At 47.1% G+C, this 20,120-nt stretch overlaps 1 protein-coding gene across 4 annotated transcripts in view; it reads right to left on the reverse strand.

The window, feature by feature from the left end:
- The window catches only part of SMAP1 (small ArfGAP 1), an 82,861-nt gene extending 65,016 nt beyond the window's left edge, over window positions 1-17,845 (reverse strand). Inside the window, exons 1-2 of one of the 4 annotated variants that reach the window (XM_068678232.1) lie at window positions 17,500-17,845; window positions 12-145 (exon numbers count right to left, since the gene is read on the reverse strand). In XM_068678232.1, coding sequence (XP_068534333.1) covers window positions 12-145; window positions 17,500-17,617 — 252 coding nt within the window. In that variant the 5' untranslated portion in view covers window positions 17,618-17,845. The remainder of the gene's footprint in view (window positions 1-11; window positions 146-17,499) is intronic. The other 3 variants (XM_068678234.1, XM_068678233.1, XM_068678235.1) reach the window with 3 other exon arrangements.
- Window positions 17,846-20,120: the final 2,275 nt, after the last annotated feature.

The following is a 20,120-nucleotide window of genomic DNA, read 5'->3' on the forward strand; positions in this document are numbered from 1 at the left end:
TAATATTTTACCTGTATTTGTTCTGGTGTCCACTGGTCCAGGTTGACAGATTTGACCCTTGATATATGGACCCCAAGATTTCGATGTATTCCAGCACATCTGATGCAAATGAAAACACCAGTGTTCCAGGAAGCCCATCTTGGACCTAAAGGAAATAGGGAAATACATGAGTTATTCTCAAAATTCCATATACTGTGACGATCTTCTTTGGCATGACTCTGTTCTCTCCAATTAAAAGCAACCTAAGACACACACTTGTACCAAACTTGAAATAAAATGCAGAGCAATCATATATGAATGCACCAAATCTTTTAATACCTCACATATGCAACAGTAGCATACAAGCTTTTAGGGAATGATTATACAGAGATTTACACAGCCAAATGATCAACATACCCAAGACAAAGTACAGTGGAAAATGAAATATGTTCAGTCCCCTTGATGCCTGAACTACTTAATGAAGTGCCATTCACAGCCCGATGAATTTTCCTATAGAATCAAGATGATTTATGAACTTTATCACTGTTAATGCAGCTGAGAAACATGTTGACACAGACCTAGGATACGCTGACCTGAAATCTCACAGACACTTGGGATATTTGGGACTGCAGTAACTTCGAGTCAAACGCCCTTTAATGTTCTCTCTAATGTTTTTATAAATGATCTGGACGCAGGACTCAAATGCATACTAAGTAGATTTGCAGATGATACTGAACTGGGAGGAGCTGTTGACTCTCTTGAGGGTGGAGATGCCTTGCAGAGAGATCTTGAGACAAATTAGAGGGCTGGGCAATCATCAAGCACCTGAAGTTGAATGAGAGCAAGTGCCCAATGCTGCACCTAGATGAGAGAGCAGCCCTGCAAAAAGGGATCTGGGGTTCTGGTCAACAGCAAACTGAATGCGGGTCAGCAGCGTGCCCTGGAAGCCAAAAGGGCCAACCATGTCCTGGGGTGATTCCATGACTCTCACTTAGGTTGTTTTACTTCAGCTCTGAACACCGCCAGTATTAAAGGCAGTGTTTTAAACTCCATCTAGTTCTGAACTCTACACAATTAAAGTGAACAAATAATTAACACCCAGAAGCAAAGAAGACACACATTGAAGAGCTGGAGCTTGTTTGGAGCAATCACTTTCCCTTCTGTAGGACAGATGGGCACCCAAACCATTACCATAACTGCAGCAGTTTGCATTACACCACTAACACACTGTTAGCACATACACAGGGCCCTGGCTTTACTGTGAGAGGCATTCCTCTTCCTAGCTACAGCAGGAGTAGCCACTCTGCTTTTAATTTGTCTTGCTTATGACCTCAACAAGTCAGACCCCTGATGTCCAGCGCTTGACCCTTAAGACCAAAGTGATTCAGGTGACTGGCAGTTTTACAAAGAAGTGCTACGGTGATAAAATTAGATTTCAGGGGTCAGGAGAGCTAACCATTACTCACTGAAACTGACCCTGCACAAATTACACTTCTACAGAAATACTCACCAGGTATGAACTAACAGTCAAACTATTTGCAATATACATCTGAAAAGAGCTCAAAAGCTAGCAGCCTCCTGACCTGCTGCTCCCCCCATAAAATACTCCATACACAAAGCACCCCGTTCAATCAGTCCATAGAGATCCCAAAGCGCGGGAGGACCCCACTAGCAGTGTGCACTGCCACAAGTTTCAGTGCTCCAGGATGTGCAGGCTGCTGGCATCCAGATATTAACCAAGTTTCAGCTGAAGTTATGCACCAGATGAAACTTATTACAAATACTCCACTGTGGTTAACGTACCTTAGCTTGTGCAGCTGCTGAATGTAGCCAAGATGGTTTAAAACAACTACAGCAAGGTCTTGTGCACCCAACTGCTTGTCCAGTTTTAGGTCACCTATCTAGTTTATTCCTCAGATTTTTCTCAGTTATAGTCCCCATATACATCAACAGGGCAAGATTGGGATGAGGTTTCAACATGGCCAAAATCTGTTTTAACAAACGAGGAGGGAGACTGCTAACTTGATAGTTGAATAGCTTAGCTTAGAATTGCTAACAAACAGTAAGATCATAATACGTAACAGCTATTCTTCTCCTGGAGAGGAACGGTTTTGTTTTTTCCCAGAAGCTCAAAGTTCATTAATTTTTACTTATTTCTGAATAACTCAGGGAAATAAAACTTCACTGAGCAACAGAGTAACAAACTGAGCAGTGGAATAACACTAATAAACCTGAGGCCAGATCAAAATGCATATATGTAATCCCTGAATTTATTTCAGACTAATGACAGTGTGCAATATTAAATACTTCAAATAAAAAGTAATTAATACAAATCAATTATGCTACAGTAAGCAGTAGAAAAGTTATAAAATAATTTGTCTGTATGGGTACCAAAACACTTGCTCTAAGTGCAGTAGGGCAGTCTGAACAAAATTAACCACTCCAACTGTGTGCTTTATGCCACTGAGCTTTGCCCAGCTTCGCCAGAAAGTTGGCAGCCTGCAAACCTTTCTGTGTCAGAGACGTTCAAGGGTAAATTGGACTGATCCAATAAACAATTCACAAATTTAGCAAAGTAAGCTAGCTTATCTGCTGTACATATTCTGCTACTGACATAAGAAAACAGGAGTTTGGCTTCAGCACTGGAGACTGAACATTAAGAAATTCAAAAAAAAAAAAAACTAAAAACTGCTAATTTACATTATCTAAAACACCTTCACACGGCAGTAACAAAGCAACCTCGCCTGTCAAGAACTGCCATGATATAGTGCAACTCCAGCTGGCCAACACTAGTAGGAAATGTTATCTGGTATAAGTTTTAAAATAATAGTTAATTTTCTTCATTTGAAAGCCATTTAATACAAGCTTCTTACTGGAATGGCTGGGCTGAACTTCACCAACTTGCTATGTTGCTGCTATCAGGGTACCATTTCTGATACCAAATCCACTTCAAATAACTTCCGCCATTTAAGATACAGTTAACCGCTTAAAAATATCTTCTGCCTCTTTCATCACGGGCTAAAGACAATGCAGGTAGAAAAGCCACAAGACTTTTAGTGCAATGTGCTTACGGTGGCCCCTTCCAGCAGTCCATGAAGCCTTTCAAACACTATCTGGGCACACCCAGGAAAACACTAATCCAAAGGCAGATTGCTGTTTCAAAGATGAGAACTATTTGTTTCATTTAAACTTTTCCTCTTCTATGTTGTCTATTGATTAGACTTAAGTTTACTTTTCAGTTCTTACTAGGTAGTTAGGTAAAGCCAGCTGCTACCTGCTATTTTCTAGAAAACTTACCAAGACTAGGTTATTCTTGTGAACATTTGGCAGTCTTTGTTAAGACAGTCTGACATTAACAAGTAACCATAACAATAACCAGTACTGAATACAACCACACATGGCTTATCGTGCCGATTTAGTTGTATTTGTAGCTGCCATTCAGTTCCCTTCTGAAGAAGCAGAAAGGGGATAAAATTTCAATTTGAAATTTAAGCTTCACAAGCTTCATAAAACCCAAACAGAAACTTATATTTGTGATGTTACACATTCACATAAATTAATTTGGATTCCTGGATGTTAACCAGAAAAAAAGCAAGCGACATTTCCCCGGGGCTGGCTGTGGCTGGGCTAGCCAGCTTTCTCTGGGCCACATCCTGCACTGTGCCACTGCACCCAGCAGGAAAAGCCCCAGGAGAGGAGGAAGAGGGGACATATGTGGTTATAGGGTCTGTCTTCCCATACAGCTGATATGTGTGCTGAGGCCCTGCCTTCCAGGAAGCAGCCGGACAGCTGCCTGATGATGGGAAGCAGTGAATGAACTCCTCTGTCTCCCTTGTGCACAGGGCTTTTTCCTTTCCTTATTCAGCTGTCAGTCTCAGCCCTCAAGTCTGTTCGCCCTCCTGTTTTCTCCCCATTTCACAGGAGAGGGGAGTGAGAGCTTGGGTGCACATTTGGTTGCTCACCGGGGTCAGCCACAGCCACAGCCGGATTCACCGGCATCCAGGAATGGGGTCAGGTTGGGATCAGAAACTAGAATTTAATCAGATGCACAGAAACATCACTGACCACGACATACTTCAAGTATTTAAGTAGTCTTTTATTAGAGACCATTTGGACTTTTAGAATTAAATTAGTACAGCCACAGGGCTCCACATTGCCCGACACGTCTCAAGTATTCTTGCTAGAAATTGCCAGGTAACTTGGGAATTTCAGAAACTAACTGGGGAGCTTTTTTTCCCCCTCTTCCAGTAAACATCCATGCCCCTATATAGTTACTGCACAGAACTTCTCCCTACTTGCAAAAACATCCACAGCTACCAAAAAGATGAGAATATTTCAACATCAGAATTCAGCTGCTTTAAACCTAAGCAATAAAGCGCCTGAAAGCCACTGACAATTTTAAACACAAATCTTCACATAAGTTGATTTTCATCCAATTTCTAAGCTGCTGAAGTGATCTGTCTTCACACGATGCATATTCTAAGATGATTTCAAAGTATGAATTTTGTGAAAAATAGCCATCATTTTCATGTGTTTTTCTGTTGAACCAGATGCTTTCCCTGAACAGCTTTCAAAGATCTTCCCACTTTTCCCTTTCCAGGGCATGATTTCTGATGATATGTTTCTCCTCCATGTTATTTAAACGGGACGAATTCCAGCGCCTTACACGAGGTACCACGGGCCGAGGTCCATCAGCTCCTGCGGGTCCAAAGTCGAAGTACAGCTACACGCTTAGCCAAGGCTAGGGCAGGAGCACTTCCTACACAGATATATTAAAAAAAAATAATAAAATCTATAAGGAAAGAAGCCAAATATTACAGGTAACAGAGCACTAACTCCTGTGCATCTCAAAATAGTCCACAGCAAACTTCTCCAGGCCAGCATCATCCATGTCTTCTGCCAGACTCCGGCTCCGTGGCTCTTCCCTTTGCTCCAATGTCACCGACTAGGAGTACACTGCTCTGCCTCCAAAGAGCACAGCTGGCTGACAGACTGTATTTGTCAAATAACTGGCTCCATCTTGTGGAATAGAGAATTAACTGCAAGGAGATTTACACAGCTGATGGTCACCAGCCAGTTCCTGAAGAGTCACTCCTTCTGCCAAAGCTTCACCAAAGGCTGGGTGGCTGCACCACGTCAGCGTGCTCGTGCAGTGCTCTCTCCACGACTTCCCCACGCAATTTGGGCCGTGTAAGTGCTCTGCTACTCCAGACTTCAGTGAAATTATCCATGAACATTTTCCAGAAGCATCTCTCACTTCCCCAAGGTGAGATTCAGATAACAATTGTGAACAGAAAACAAGCGTTCTTATGTATCAGATATATCAAAACAGAAAAATATGTAAGCAGCAGTTGTATTTTGTGTGATTCAACAGCAGCACCACTAACACTAGAGTCCTGCCTCCACTGGCCACACAGGGAAGAAGAAAAATACGAGGCAGAACCACAGAGACTCCTATCAGTTCCTCCCCTCAAGGCAACGCACTTGAGACAGGGATTAAATCAAGATGAGACTAAAATGCTCAAAAGCAGCACTAGCACTGTCACACGCATTCAGTATTTCCCTGTCTTTCAGAGACTCTCTTACCAGCCTCACTGGAAGCTGCTCAGATCCCCTGAAAGAAGAATCCCATCCACCACCTCCTACCACGTATGGTTCAGACTCTCACACACACAACACAAAACACACACACAAAAAGCACCCCAGAACCAAAGACTAATGCAACTACAATCTTAATCATGCCTATTCAATCAGTTAAGTCTTCAAGTCAGGAAGAAGAAGCCGTGAAGAAATACATCAGATTTTGTGAATTAAGGACAGGATCTCAGAAAGAGCAAAAATCTTGAGAATCTTACACAAAGGCCTTTACGCAAGGGAAATTGTGCAAGAACCACAACACATGAATCTTTACTCTTGAATAAAGACTTCTTCGAGGACCTTGAACCTTTAGTCTTTACAAACAGAAGATATGGGACTATTTACCTACCACCTGCTGCACTGGGTTAGTTCCTGGTTAAAGGGAACAAACAGCCTGAAGCAATCTTGTGCCACAGTACGCTCATTCTTCTGCCTTTCCCCACAGTAAGCTCTTTCTTCTCCTATGCAGCAGAGGCTTCCCTGCTTTACCTTTATACTCAAAGGCTAAGAAAATCATGTGAGTGCACCCTTCTTGTTCTTTTCAGATGTGAAAGCATCCAGCAAAAAGCTCTCTTATATTGAAAACAAAGGTGACAGAAGTCTGTAGCTTAAACAGATCTGCAGAACCACAGAACGGGTTGTTCCAAATCGTTATTAGAAATGTCTCGTAGCTGGCTTAGTAATAAGCCTGTACTTTGACAGTTGTGACAACCATAACACTTGGGACGTTCAGTGACCAAGTAGGAAAGAGGACCAAAGGCAGATTTACAACAGGACTGAAGCTCAGTCCTGATCATGACTCTTCCTCCATCAGGAAAAGGAGAGGTCACGTCACCATTTCCAGCAGGCTACATACAATTACCAGCAAACTATGCAAACATCTCGTGGTGTTATCACACCAGTTACCTTATCCCATCCACATGCAAGGCGGAGCTGCTTCTGCCACGGGACAGGTTCAGGTCTGAGGGTGGCTCCAGTCCATAGTTTATGCCTCCCTTAGACCTTGCTATTCTCAAAGCAGGTTTTTGGTGGGTTTGACACAGTTGAAGCCAGAACCTGAGAACAAACTCAAAGTTTGCTACTGCTAGCCAAAATCTGGTAAGCGGCGTAGAGCTTCAAGGACAGGATTCCTCCAAGTTTCTCTCTTCCATCCGGACAACCATTTTTCACCAAAGTCATCCACAACAACCCCCCTAAGCTTGGTTTTATTCCCAACTCTGAAGCAGCCATGCAGCGGCTTTCTGAACAAGACTCTCCCCCTGCGCAGCCTGCCCCACCTCTGCAACTGGGAGAGAAATCCTTATCAGCCTGTTTTAATTAGCCCTTCAGCTTGCTAATGCTTGCTTCCACAGCATCAGTAAGTGTTAAGTGTTTTAAAGAAAGACAGCATCCCTATTCCAACAAGCGTATACAACCTTAACTAGAACGGTACCACAATGACATGAAAATTATTCTAGTTCTGTATAAGCCACAAAATAAAGTGTACCTGATTCAGTTGACTTACCTGATAACCACACGGAGCTTCAATGGAAAAAAAAAAAAATCAAAGCTCTGACTACTTTAACTCTGGAGTACACTCACGTCATACAACAATTCAAACATCAAACTCTGTATTCGGGAAACTTCTTAGGAATATGAGCAGTATGCAAATCAGGACTGGCTACTTAGAGCTGTTGAGGACACACAGGAAAAGTCAGTTTGTTCTTGCAATGAACAGCATTTTACTCACACCAAATTGCTACTAGATAAGAAATTTTGTAAGAGATGGAATCCAAGTATTTTGGCCTTACTGACAGCCAGTTACTAAAAGTCTGAGTTTGATTGGCTACAACCACGAGGTGTCTGTTTTTCCAAAATAAATAATAATAATGTCACCAAACATTAGGGAATGATTTGATGCAAACGCTAAGTTGTTTACCAAATGAAAACACGGTATTTCCATGTTCAGTGTGAAGTTATACACATCCATCCATCCCATATGTGGTTGGCCAGTCTTCATGGGATATTAACAGAAAAGAGAGATCAATAATGGCTTTTGGGAGGTTTGTTCCCGAAGTATCACCAAGATTTCCTACTCATCTTTATTTCTAAGATGATGATGTTTAAATAAACACATTCCCCATTGAAACACTGTGCACGGGACACTGCCCCAGCATTCCTCTCAGCCTCACAGGCTAGGAGCATGCCGCAGCATCCCCGTTGGAAAGGCAAAAAGCAAACCCTTTGGCATGGGAAACGTCAGCGGTGCTAACCCAGCCACGTGCAATAAGCCAGCAATTCCAGAAATCAAATTCCAGTTTGGTTAAGGAGCAGTGCTCTGACTTCACTCGGCCTGTTTGCTTGCAAAGAGAAAAAGCACTGCTCGTGTCAGAGTTCAAGCTGCGAGAAAGAAGCGTGCGAGCAGTCATTTCCTCTGAACAGCATCTGGGGTTTTCTAAGATGACACGGCCATAGAGAATGTTACATACTGGTAAGAGGCTTCTGGAGGTGGTCTTGACTGCAACTTTTCCCTTGTCAGCAAGGAACTGCTGAAACGCTTACTGTTTTTAAAGTGAACAATTTATATTCCTTCTGTAATTTAAAAACAAAGGATAATTTAGGGAATAGTAAGGTCTTACAAAAGTTTTTAGAAATTGATAGCTAAGCATTGAGAGCATCGCTGATACAGCACTGATTGCACGTGGGTGTTTTAGTGGCTGCAGGGCAGTGCTTGCACAGAGCCGAGGACTCTCCTGCTCCTGGTGCTGCCCTGCCCACAAGGACACCGGGGGTGCCCCAAGAGCTGGGAGGGGACACAGGCAGAACAGGGGGCCCAGGCTGCCCAAACAGATGGCCCAACAGTGTTGTGCTCCTCACACAGGCTCTAACTAGATTGGTGTTTCACAAGAAAAAAAAAACTTTTTTCTGAAGCTTTTTCCCCCCAAACATGGTTACTACTTCCTCAAGTAGTAAGACACAGAGTTGTGGCTGGAAAATACTTGTTGCAAAATATCCGTTTCTTCAGAAGCCAGGAAGAGAAACTGAATAATCCACCAAAGCAATCAGTTGCCTTTATTTTCACATACACGATTTAAATAAGTGTTTAGAGTGGCATCAAGGGTGCTCGAGAAGTATCAGCTCTCAAAATGTATTCCCAAAACTTGAAAGGATCCTCCAGCATGTAATCTGGAGCCTGGATTTCTTCTGTTGCATTCTTAAGTCTTGAAGACCAAACACATGACAAGCTTTTTGCTAATAAAGCACATTTTTTGAGTAACTTTTCTTAAAGAGCAGCAACTCCATGAAAATTACCGTGAGCCAGACAAGGGGCGTTCAGCATCACTCTCAGAGGCCCTTTGCTGTGTGAGCAGAACACCCAGGCAGACTGCTTAATAAAGGAGTGTGAAGCCTGGAGCTTAGGAAGGGATTGTGATTTTAGGAAAGGATTGTGATTTTCTGAAACACCAAAGCAGCCCTCAGCAGCTCAGCGAGCCGAGAACTGGAAAGAGCCATGTAGGTGTCACTTGGTAATCAGAGCAAAGTCCACCTGGTGGGGGTGTCTGTGGCTTAACCAGCCCCTAGGAAGGGAGCTGAGATGCACACAATTTCTGCTGAAGGTCTGAAGAGTGAATGCTAAGGATGGCATTTGTTATGTTTGAAGGAACGGCTGTTTTTGCCCTTATCTAGAGGTAACAGGCAACAGAACCAACATCCCACAGGTATTTACCCTATTAGAGAAGTCAGATGCTACACAGAAAAGCACTGGGTTTTATGCACACACTGGCTGTTTCTAGAAAGTGTCATGGATGACAAACAAACCCAGCTGACTTGAGCACACAGCACAAAGTTTATTTGAAATTTATTACTCAAACCCAGCTGCTACTCACTGCCACGCTCTGACTCCACCTGCAAGCTCTGCTGCGTTCAGGTTACAGGCAATAAATCACTTCCACCTCCTTCTGCAGGAATTCCTACACTACTACAGCCTTTAATCCTCCTGAGGAATCCTATCAATACATCAGTAGCATACAAGAGGAGCACAGCAATCAGCCACCAGACCTGGACACCAAATTCCTTTCCCCAGCCACGCCAGGAGCACAGCTCCTCCCCAATGTAGCCATTTTCTGCCAGAGAAATCAGAGCCAGGCGCAGCTTCAAGGAACAGAGCCACTTTTTCCCCAAATCACAGCTCAAAGTTAGTTGCTTGGCAACCCTGCTCCGACAAGCCCCGAGCGGTGCTGCTGCTGCTGCTCCCGCTGCCCCGGCCACGTGCAGGGTGTCAGCGCCTCCCTCGGGACGGGCAGAGCTGCTGAAGGGCCAGGTTAAGGGAGATGCTTGGCGAGCTGACCTGGGCACTTTCTCACCTTCCTCATAGAAGTCATCTCCACGTTTGTCAGCTGCAGGATGAGAGCTCTCCGTGCCCAGTACAGGCTGGGAGCACTGGGATGCTCTCCGTGCTGCCAAGCTCTTCCTCTGCCTCAGACGATGGCCCCACAGCACAGCAGCACCTGGTTGCTCTGGGGAGGGGACACGGAGCAGCTTGGGGTGCTTGGGGTAAGGTGGGAGCAGAGCAGGAGCTCAGCACCCCGTGCAAGTACCCTTACACCAAGCAGGAACGCCTCGACACCGCATACGTGTTTATTGCCTGCTGAAAGCAGTGATGGATCGATGCAGGAGTGGAGGGTAAGCAAGGGTTTGCTCCATATCCTACAATCAACCACTGTAAAGAAAGATAAACATAAAATAGATAGCAAGCTTCGATCTGAATGGGTAACTTTCCACAGAGGGTGAAGCAGCTTTAAGTTGAGTGAAGTTGTTGAGGAAGAGCAGAGGGTATCCTTTTTGGTCACAACCCAGAGAACCAACCAGGAGTTTTAAGATCCAGGGAGATTTCTGACACCTAAGGGACTCCTTGAAGGCAATTCAACAAGTAAAGACCAGGGTGAAGAAGGCAAGGGATGCCTCAGCCTTTTCCTCATCACCAGGTCCCCTGCCCCATTTAGCAGCAGGTCCACATTTTCTCCAGCCCTCTCTTTCCTGATGATGTGGTTTGAGTCCCCCACAAGCACCCTGGCTCATGAATGTCAGCCCTCGAGCTGCCTGAGGAAGGTATTCATTTCTCATTCCTGCTTCTGCCTGACCAGGTGGCCAGGAACAGACACCAGCATCCCTGCTGCGCTGCCCTCTAGCCCTGACCCGTAAGCCCCTAAGCTCATCAGGCCCGTGCTCTGACAGAAAAGGACTTCTGCTAGCCCAGGGCTACTGTGCCTGAATCCTGGGCTGGATTCCAGCAGCTGCAGACCCAACAGGGATACTCCAAGAACCTCAACGTGAGACTAAGATCTCACCAAACATTACCTGCTGGCAAGGCAAACTCATTAAGACTCAGGGAATTTACTTGAGGCCGCCAGAGAGAACAAAACAAAGCACCTCCATCAGTACTGTAGGGCTGAATCGTGCTCAAATGAACCTGCGTGAGCCAGTGGGGGGAAGACGCAACACCTGAGCTAAATTAACCTCTGACTACCCCTGAGTAATAGCTGCTAATTGACTCTATGAAATCCCCTCGGGAAATCCGGATTGAGGAGGGAGCCACCCCTCCAGGAAAGGTCCCTCCCTGCAAGCCTACTTGTCACATAACGTGTTTAAATGCTTCCTCTGCATTGCTGACAAGGACTGCTTTGGGCTGCATCAACGCTGCTCTGCTGTTCATCGGGACCAAGGAAGGAATATCTCACAGCTTCATAGCACAGGAACAGCCTCAGCTCCACGAGAGGAGATCTGGGAACAGAGCAAAGATCAACATCTGGCCTCAACAGCATCCTGCAGCGGCCCCTTTCTCGTGTCACTGAGGAGTGACAGGGCCACAGGTGAGGTGTGGTTAGGGGGGAGACACCGGTAGCTCCTGGCCAAGAGCTCTGGGACCTCCTGCACTGAAAGGCCAGGAGATGGTCCCACCAACACCACTGCTCCAGAAACTGCCCCACTTTTATGGTCGGCACAAAGGCAACAGCTCAGATCGCAGAGGCCCGTGCTCCTCCATGTAGGGCTGCAAACCACAGTAAGGACGGCTGCGGCTGTGCAAGAGCATCAGCTACACAAGCCCTGCACTTATTTTTAAAAGTCAAAGAGAGATTTAAGCTGCGAGGGATCTCCAAAAGGTCAACTCGCCCAGCATCCCGTCAAAACAAGGCCAACTTCAAAGCTGCACCACGCCACTTGGGGTCTCACCCCATCGAGCTCTGCCAAACGCCGAAGAATGGGGTTCTACAGAAACACCGCTGTGGGCTCGGGTAAAACGCCTTCAGGCAGCACGCAGAACTTCAAAAGCAGGAATAGGCATTTGCAAACAAGCCTTGTTCTATTCCAAGTTAAACAGATTTCCTGGGGCTCGTGTCAGGATATTTTTCTGTACTGAGAGTCAGGAGATAGAAACAAACCCAAACAAACTGTAAAGAGACCACCACTTGAGTCACCCAGCATTACAACAACCCCACTGCCCTTTTCCACCTGCTTATGGGTTGTGAGCCAGAGCCACCACGCTCTCCCAGCTGGGAAGAGAAGCGTCTCCTCCAGAGCTCGTATCTCACCCCAGGCAGTTAACTTCCCAGCTCTCACTCTTAAAGTTTCAGCCTCATGCAAGCATGAGACAAGCAAAAGGTCAAAGGGCACAGAACAAAAATCAACGATCGGCACAGCCTGTAGCAGCAGAGCATCAGGAAAAAGAAAAACCCTGCAGACACAGTGGCAAGAGAGCACAGAGCTTCTGGTCCCTTAAGGTCTTTGACGGTGTGATGTTCTGCAAAGAGGTGAGAAAAAATAGTAATGTAACCAGGTGAACTGTGGGCTTTCTAATGACACAGCTCCTTCCTGTTGTTAGAGGTCAAAGCCCACCCTGGAAGGACAGGGGCCGTAGAAGCCCTCAGCTAGGACAAGGTACCACAGTGCAACCACGAGCTGCTTGGTTTCTGCTCTGTGCCTGACCTTCAGTATCGGGCTAAAGGCTCCACCTGAGCTGTCAGTCGTGGACTTCACCTCCCATCTAAGCGAACTCAATTCCACTTGCCCTCACGTCCTGCTTCAGCAGTTTCTCCACCTTTGGAGGCAGGAGAAAGCCTTGACCGCGGGAGGTAGAGCAGCCAGCACCTCATGCTACATCAAGCTACTAGCGTTGATGAGCTGACCCAAAAGCGTGCTGACACTGGCAGCCAGAGGCAAAAGCTCCAGAGCTGCAGCGGTGGGCTGAGAGTTAGCCGTATGCTTCAGGGTACTGCCTAAGGAGAAGAAATCAATTAAAGTATACAAGCAAGATTAAGATGCTGAGACCCCTGGTCACCAAAACAAGCAAAGAGCAGAAGTAGCTTCAAAGACATTGAGGCTTAGCTGCATTTAAGTTGGCCTCCCAGACACAGAAGATAAACCCAAGAATCAGTTGTCTGCAAAAAAAAAAAAAAAAAGAGTCTGAACAGCTAAGCCCAGCAGGAACTTGGTTTGACTGCTGGTTTGTCCATTTCATTTTCTTTTTGTTTGTTTTTTGAAAGGCAGGTGATTAGGCAAATTAAAGTTAGGTTTACTTAAAGCCAAGTTTGTAGAAATTGGCTTTGACTACACAAATTTCAGTACTGTGATTTTCCTTGTTCAGTCTCTCCCCACGCTCCCTAAAAGCCCATACTTGTTTTTCTTCAGACAAAAAAGACCAAGTCGTCACTCATAGACAAGTATCTAGGAATTGTACAGTACAACTAGAATGTACTGAAAAACATTTAATACAGCGATTGTATCTGGTTTAAGAAGCAGTGTCAATGTGTCCTTTTCTGCCAGAGCTCAGGTAAGGGATCGTTTATCCAGACTTCGTACCTCATCGCACTAGAAGCAAACACTAAGAAAAAATGATAAAACAGCTGACACAAATTTATGCACCTCTTCTGATGGTCCAAAATATCTCAAATTGTCTGTACAAGATCTGCAAGCTTCCAATTACTTCACTGTAACTGCTCCAGCTTAAAAAAAAAATAAAAAATCGAATGGGGCTGACAAGCCAGGTAATTGTCTTCTTGACAGACACGTGAATTCCCCAGCAGAGCTCACAAGTCCACACCTTTGGGTTAAAGCCAACACCGAAACACAAGGCATGAGAAAGAGCCAAGATGCTGGAGTAGGCTCACACTGCCTTCAAACAGGTGCCTCACGCCTGCACGCTGTCAGGAACAGCCAGCAGAGCCTCCCCAGCATCAGGTCTCCTGCCTCCAGCTTACTGGGCAGGCCTTCTTGCTCAGGTGGCTGTTCCTTTGATAGCGGTGAGCACCTCGACCCTTTCTAACAAAGGGCATCCCCCCGGGGGCTCTGTCACGCTCTTCAGATCCCCAGTACTCAAGGCACTGCTGTTCAATGGCAGTGCCCAAGCCATACCTGCTGCCAAGCAGGTCCACGAGCCTGGCAGACTTCTGGCACGCTACAACGAGGCACTAAACAGACAGAAAGAGCAAACCCTGATAGCCAAAGGGGGGACTGAAGGTGATGCTTTCTGACTGTCCTTCCATTTGAGACATCCCTAAGGGCTGGTTTTGCTTAGGAGACTCAAACATCAGCACAAATAGCAACAATGCATTTAGACTCGCTATACAGTGGGGAAAAAACAACACAAAACACAGGTGCTTCAGGGTGGCTTTCAGCACAGCCTGCCTCACACATCTGTAGCTATTTCTCTCTCCCAGAGCCTTCCAGTTCCTGCCAGCTTTACCCACCCACACACAGAACAGGACTGTGAAGAGCTGCACCACGCAGTGATGCACTAGAGGGAATTTCAGTTGCTCGTCTCTTTCAGAAACTCAGGATCACTGAAGTTTCTGCCTACATGCCTTAGTATTTCCTCCAAATACTAGGAGTAGGTAGTATAACATTAGGAAGACATTTACAGCCTACAGCTGCTCAGACAGGGACACCAAGACCCGTCAGCACGCAGACAAGAACTGTCACAAGTCAGCCCGCTCTCCTCACTCTTCCACAAACCTCAGTGGCTGCAGAGACAGCTCCAGAGCATTTCATTTGGAGGCTTTTTCCCCACAGAGGTGGCATTGAGCCTTCCTGTGCAGCTGGGAGCATGACAGTGCCCTACACAGCCCAGCCGTACAGCAGGTAGCTCCCAACACGTGCCAGCAGTGGCAGTCAGGTTCCCAGCAGCTCTTCCAACAGTTCAAACAAATACAGAACAAGAAACGCTTCCACAAGCTGTACCCAGAGTCAGCAGTCCTAATTATTGCTTCGTGCCTGCTCTGGCAGATGCATCCTCAGCTGTAGTCTCCACCTTCTGAAGGATTTGCAGAACAAAGCAGCAAGGAGGTATAATCCCTAACTCATCCACGTACCTCACGCGTTAAGAAGTAGGCCAGAAAGCCATGGATGGGTTTCTTCTTGATACACAATCACTATTAATAACGGTGTTATCATTTTGAGAAGGACAAATGTTTCTTCTTAAAAAGAAGAGAGATCCTCTTACACAGAGCAAGCAGGCAGTAATATGGGAAAGATGCATGCTCAACACTTCCTCATGAGCAGTGCAGAAGGTCCTCAGGGAGCAAGGAGCCAACTCAGGGATTTGGGAGTGGATCAGGACAACAGCAAGTGCCAAAGACCCACTTTTCAATGTGAGATGTAAAAGCCAGCAGAGAAGCCTTAGTGGTAGCTGTGGTCAAAGCAAAGCGTGATAAAAATGCAAGTGGGACCACGTTAAGGTGGTTAGGGGCTAGAGGATACTCACAAGGCTTCAGACGGTATCTAGCTGCTGGAGAACTCCCAGGGCCTCAGAGAACAGCAGTTAATAGAGATACACAGGCACAGGGTGAGGTTACAACATCCCTGGATGCAACTACTTGAACAGAAGCCCAGGGTAAATAGAGCACCTGAGGCTTCAGATCCAGGGGAAGACTGCAACATCTCCGGCGAGAGGAGGGAATCTGCGATGACAGGCACTGCGCCTCAGTTCGGAGCGCGCTGAATCTGGGCTGATGCTAGGCAGCTGCAAGGCCCTACCAGGCAGAAAGGTTTTAAATATCGGCAGAGGAAGAACCAAGAAGCGAGTGCAACTCATGTAAGCGTGAATAAACTGAACTCGGGGAATCCTAGCCAACAGAAAGGAGGATGACAGACAAGGAAGCAAAGCTTGCACAAAGAGGAAAAGTAACCTAAGCTGAAGCGGACAATAGCTCCATGAAAACAGAATCAGTAACACCACCAAAAGGAAACAGAAGGTCTGAACTAGAGCTCACGCCAAAGAAATCCTCAGTATTTCATCATGAACAATTTCACAGGTCAGTTTCCAGAAGGCAGGACTAAGGGAAGTCAGTTCCTCTAGAGCAACCGACAGTGGGGAACTCCAGCCTGTAATTACACCTTTGGTGATGACAGGGATGTTGCTAGCCATGCAGTGGAGCAGGCCACTGCCAGAGCCTGGGGAGAGCTCACAGACCTCGTTTCCTCGCAGAGCCGTTCTAAAAACTGCTGCCTCAGACATCCGTGCGCGCCATGACTAATAAAACCATACCTCTGCCAGCCACCAGCACGTATCGAAACCATGGGTCAAGTGTGAAACATCAGGAGAAAGAAAACGCTGGCTGTATCTGCAAGCAGCAGCCTCCACTTCTTTTCCTCAAGAAGTTTCAACAAGGGAATGGTACGACGAAGGAGTTCAACAGTGTCATTACATTTTGATGGCGGGGAAGGCTTGATTTTCAGCTGGCAAACCAATTTTGCTTTTTCTTCTGAACCACATCTTCTGGAAAGATACAAAAATCCAGACTCCAGGGTATAACGAAGGCACCTCAACACTGCTCACACAACTCTGCTGCCTGGAAGGAAACTTCTTCAACATAAGAAAAGAAACCTACACGGCATCTCCACGTATAACCACCTCCCAGCAGGAGCTCCCAGGACAGCTGAGGCTCAGCTAAGTTCACCACTCCACCTCCAGCATGCAGAAAGACAGCGTGGGAGGAAGAGGTTTTGGCGAAATAGAACACAAAAGACTTTAGAAATGCAGTCAAATTTTGACTTACTTGGCTACCTTATCTAACTTACTAGAAAGATGGAAAACAGGTGGCGGGTACGGGCAGAAGGTATCTGGTTAAGGAACTGGTAGGTGCTCCAGAACCTGGACAGAAGGCACAGACTGAAGGTAAGAGCTTTCTGCCAGTTCCTTTGCCTTGGGACAGGCAAGAAGCTTGGAAGCATCAAAGAAAGAACAGTGCAGAGAAAATGCTTGATAACACAGGTAGGAGGAGGAGGAGGCTGGAAGCATCAGTATTGCTGGACTGAAGTGGCAAAAGATACCAGGCAAGGACTACAGGGATTCATGAACAGCTTGACCAGGTGGTGGCTGGAAAGAGCAAACATCAGCCAGGACAAAACACAGCTGGAGAGCTGGAGGCACAACTGGAGCACCCGAGCTCCGAGGCCTGTGCCGGGGAGCAGCACCCGCGCCGAGCTGCCAGCAAGGACCGAGCAGCGCCCAGCACTGCATTCCCAAACGCCAGAAATGCACAAAACACACGATTTTTCCAGAAAAGCACAGCCTGGGGGGCCCGAACAAGCTGTGCCAGCGAACGGGTCCGGAGAGCTGCTTGCCAAAACCACAGGGCTGGCACCCCCGGGAGGGAAGGGGTGGGGAGGGGAGCGAGGCAGCGCCCTCGCCGTCCCCGTCCCCGTCCCCTCAGCGCGGCCCCTGCAGCCTGGGGGCCGCCTCCCGAGCCCGGGCAGCACCGGGCAGGGCCGGGCCGGGGCCGGGGCCGCTGCTGCAGACGTGGAGCGGGGCGGGGCGGCGCTGGGTGCCCGCACCCCGCCGCCTGCGGCTCCCTCCTCACCCGGCGGTTGTCCCCTTCCCCCCCCTTCTCCCGCTGCCCCCCGCCGTACCCTTGGCCTCGCAGTCGGCGCAGTACTTGTTGTCCTCCTCCCGCAGCAGCTTGGCCAGGATGGCCTGGTGCTGCTCGTTCTGCTTCTGCGCCTTCTCCCGGCACGAGCGGGTGGCCATGGCGGCGGGGCCGGGCCGGGGGAGCGGGGGAAGGGGCCCGGGGGGGAGGCGCCGCCGCTGCCCAGCCGCGGCCCCCGGCAGCCGCCAGCGCCGACTTCCGCGACCGGCGCTACTTCGTGGAGGGCGGAGGGATTCGCTCCTCCTCCTCTTCCTCCTCCTCCTCTTCCTCCCCCCCGCCTCCGATCAGAGCCGCAAAATAGTCCGCGGGGTGCTGCCGCCGCCTCCCGGGAGCCCTGGGGGGTTTTGGGTTCCTCGCGGCTCACCCCGTGGAAAGGGCGGGGTGGGCGCTGGGACCGGGCGAGGAGGAGGAGGAGGATGAGGAAGAAGAGGAGAGGAAGGAGGAGGAAGGCTCTGTCCCTTCCCGCCCCTCAGCACCGCGTGGCGGTGCCGCCTGCCCGCCGCCATTTTGTGTGGGGTCCCCTCGCCTCGCTCTGTGCCGGCTGCCCCTCAGGAATGGCCCTTTGTCAGCCCCTATCAAGCTTTTTTTTTTTTTTTTTTCCTAATCCATCTCTTCTGGAAAGAGCTAGAGCCTAAATATATAGCCTATAAAATACTTAAGTGAGGCACATGGGAATTCAGGTCTCTTCTCCCTCAGATGTTAAACTCCTGAGTCACGCTCTGTATCTTTCTTATACTCAACTCCAATGGTTAATTAATTATCCCCTAAATTTGGAAGGTTATGACAGAAAAAAAGTAAGAAAATGTTTATCACAATAATTTAGCAGTTAAGTTCGTATCACAGAATCACTGAGGTTGGAAGAGACCTCAAGATCATCGAGTCCAACCTCTGACCTAACACTAACAGTCCCCACTAAGCCATATCCCTAAGCTCTACATCTAAATGTCTTTTAAAGACCTCCAGGGATGGTGACTCCACCACTTCCCTGGGCAGCCCATTCCAATGCCTCACAACCCTCTCAGTAAATAAGTTCTTCCTAATATCCAACCTAAACCTCCCCTGGCGCAACTTAAGCCCATTCCCCCTCGTCCTGTCACCAGGCACGTGGGAGAACAGACCAACACATGGGAGACCGTGTTTAGATCTCCCTCAAATAAATAAAGACACTCACAGTGCCCCGGTATTGGGCATGAGGCCGCAGGATGTGGACATGGTGCTGATGTATGAGTCCAAAAGATGGGTTCACATCCTAGTGCTGCCGTGCTGTAGTGCCTGAGTCCGAAGAGGTAATGTACCAGAAGGATCGTAAAATTAACAGCAGTGTAGTTTGGTGTTAACCATGCTTTACTAGGGACTTGGTTATTGGGGTGCAATAGTCCCGGCTGTTTCAACATGACATTAAACAGGGGTGACCAGTTCCAGCTGAGTATTTTACCTATGAACATACAATTGTTCTCCTTTTCTAGCCCAATGTATCTTTAATTCTTGTGTCTTTTGTAGAGAAAAACAGCTCCAGCTAGAAGGGCAGAGGATAAGCCTCTGCTCCTCGCCTTCATCCCAGGGCTCTGGGGAACAGAACGCTTTTCAGAAAGGCGGGGACTGTGGGCACAAATGCCCTCAGAGAGGAAAGGAAACGAGCTTGCGTTTTATATGCTTGGTAAGTTCTTCTTGTGTTCTTATATCAAAGGACTGTGGCAGCAGCACTGCCATTTTAGAAGGAAATAGTACTTGCTTGTACATTTTGTGACAGACTCGACCTGTACGTTACATATGCTCTGAAAACATCTGCTGCGCTGCCAGAAGGTGTCAAGTTCAGCAATCGGCTTAGCTTAATGTGCATCAGCTTCTCTGATCCTAAAATGAATACAGGGATACTTGCCATGAAAAGTGGCTATTGATCCAGTTTCTGTGTTTGAAAAAAAATTACAGAAGTGCAGAGTAAGTGTATTTGTTTAGTCTGTGCTTTGGCCTTAGTGCCTTAAACCCAGATGTCCCAATTGTTTATTTTGTGGGACTAATGCCCACTTTGCATGCATGCTTGAGTGGATTCGTATGGGATATCCTCTTCTAACTGTCAAGCATTAAGATGTCCTTCATGTGAAAATTATCCTTTCCTTCAGTATACTTATCCATGCTTTCTATAAAGTAGTGGAAACATAAAATTTCCTGCTTCCCTAGGGGACTGAGATGAGTAAGCTATTAATATTTTAATAGGTAGTGCTTTGAAAACAGCATGCTGTAAATGCATTATTAGGTATTTCCCTAAGAGCTTAAATGAATGTAAAGAAGATGAAAGGATAGCCCCTTTGCTGCTTTTCCTAGACCCTAAAGAACAGCAAAGTATTATATATATGAAGTTACCGCCAGAAGCATTTTTCAGAAGGAAAATAAAAGGGAAGATGTCTTTCAGGATATGGTATGGATTTTAGAAAAAGTTAAGGTCTGCAGTGAAATGGCCAGGCAGTGAATGTAGTGCACAGAGGCCAGAGATGGCATCACCTCGGGCTCCTTCAGAAGGAGAAGACAGACAGCTGTCTCGCTGAGCCTGTCAGCCTGGTGCCCTTTGCTTCACCTTTCATAAAGCCCTGCAGAGCACAGCCTATA

Source organism: Anas acuta, chromosome 3 (assembly GCF_963932015.1).
Source record: "Anas acuta chromosome 3, bAnaAcu1.1, whole genome shotgun sequence".
In the NCBI taxonomy this organism is placed as follows: Eukaryota; Metazoa; Chordata; class Aves; order Anseriformes; family Anatidae; genus Anas; species Anas acuta.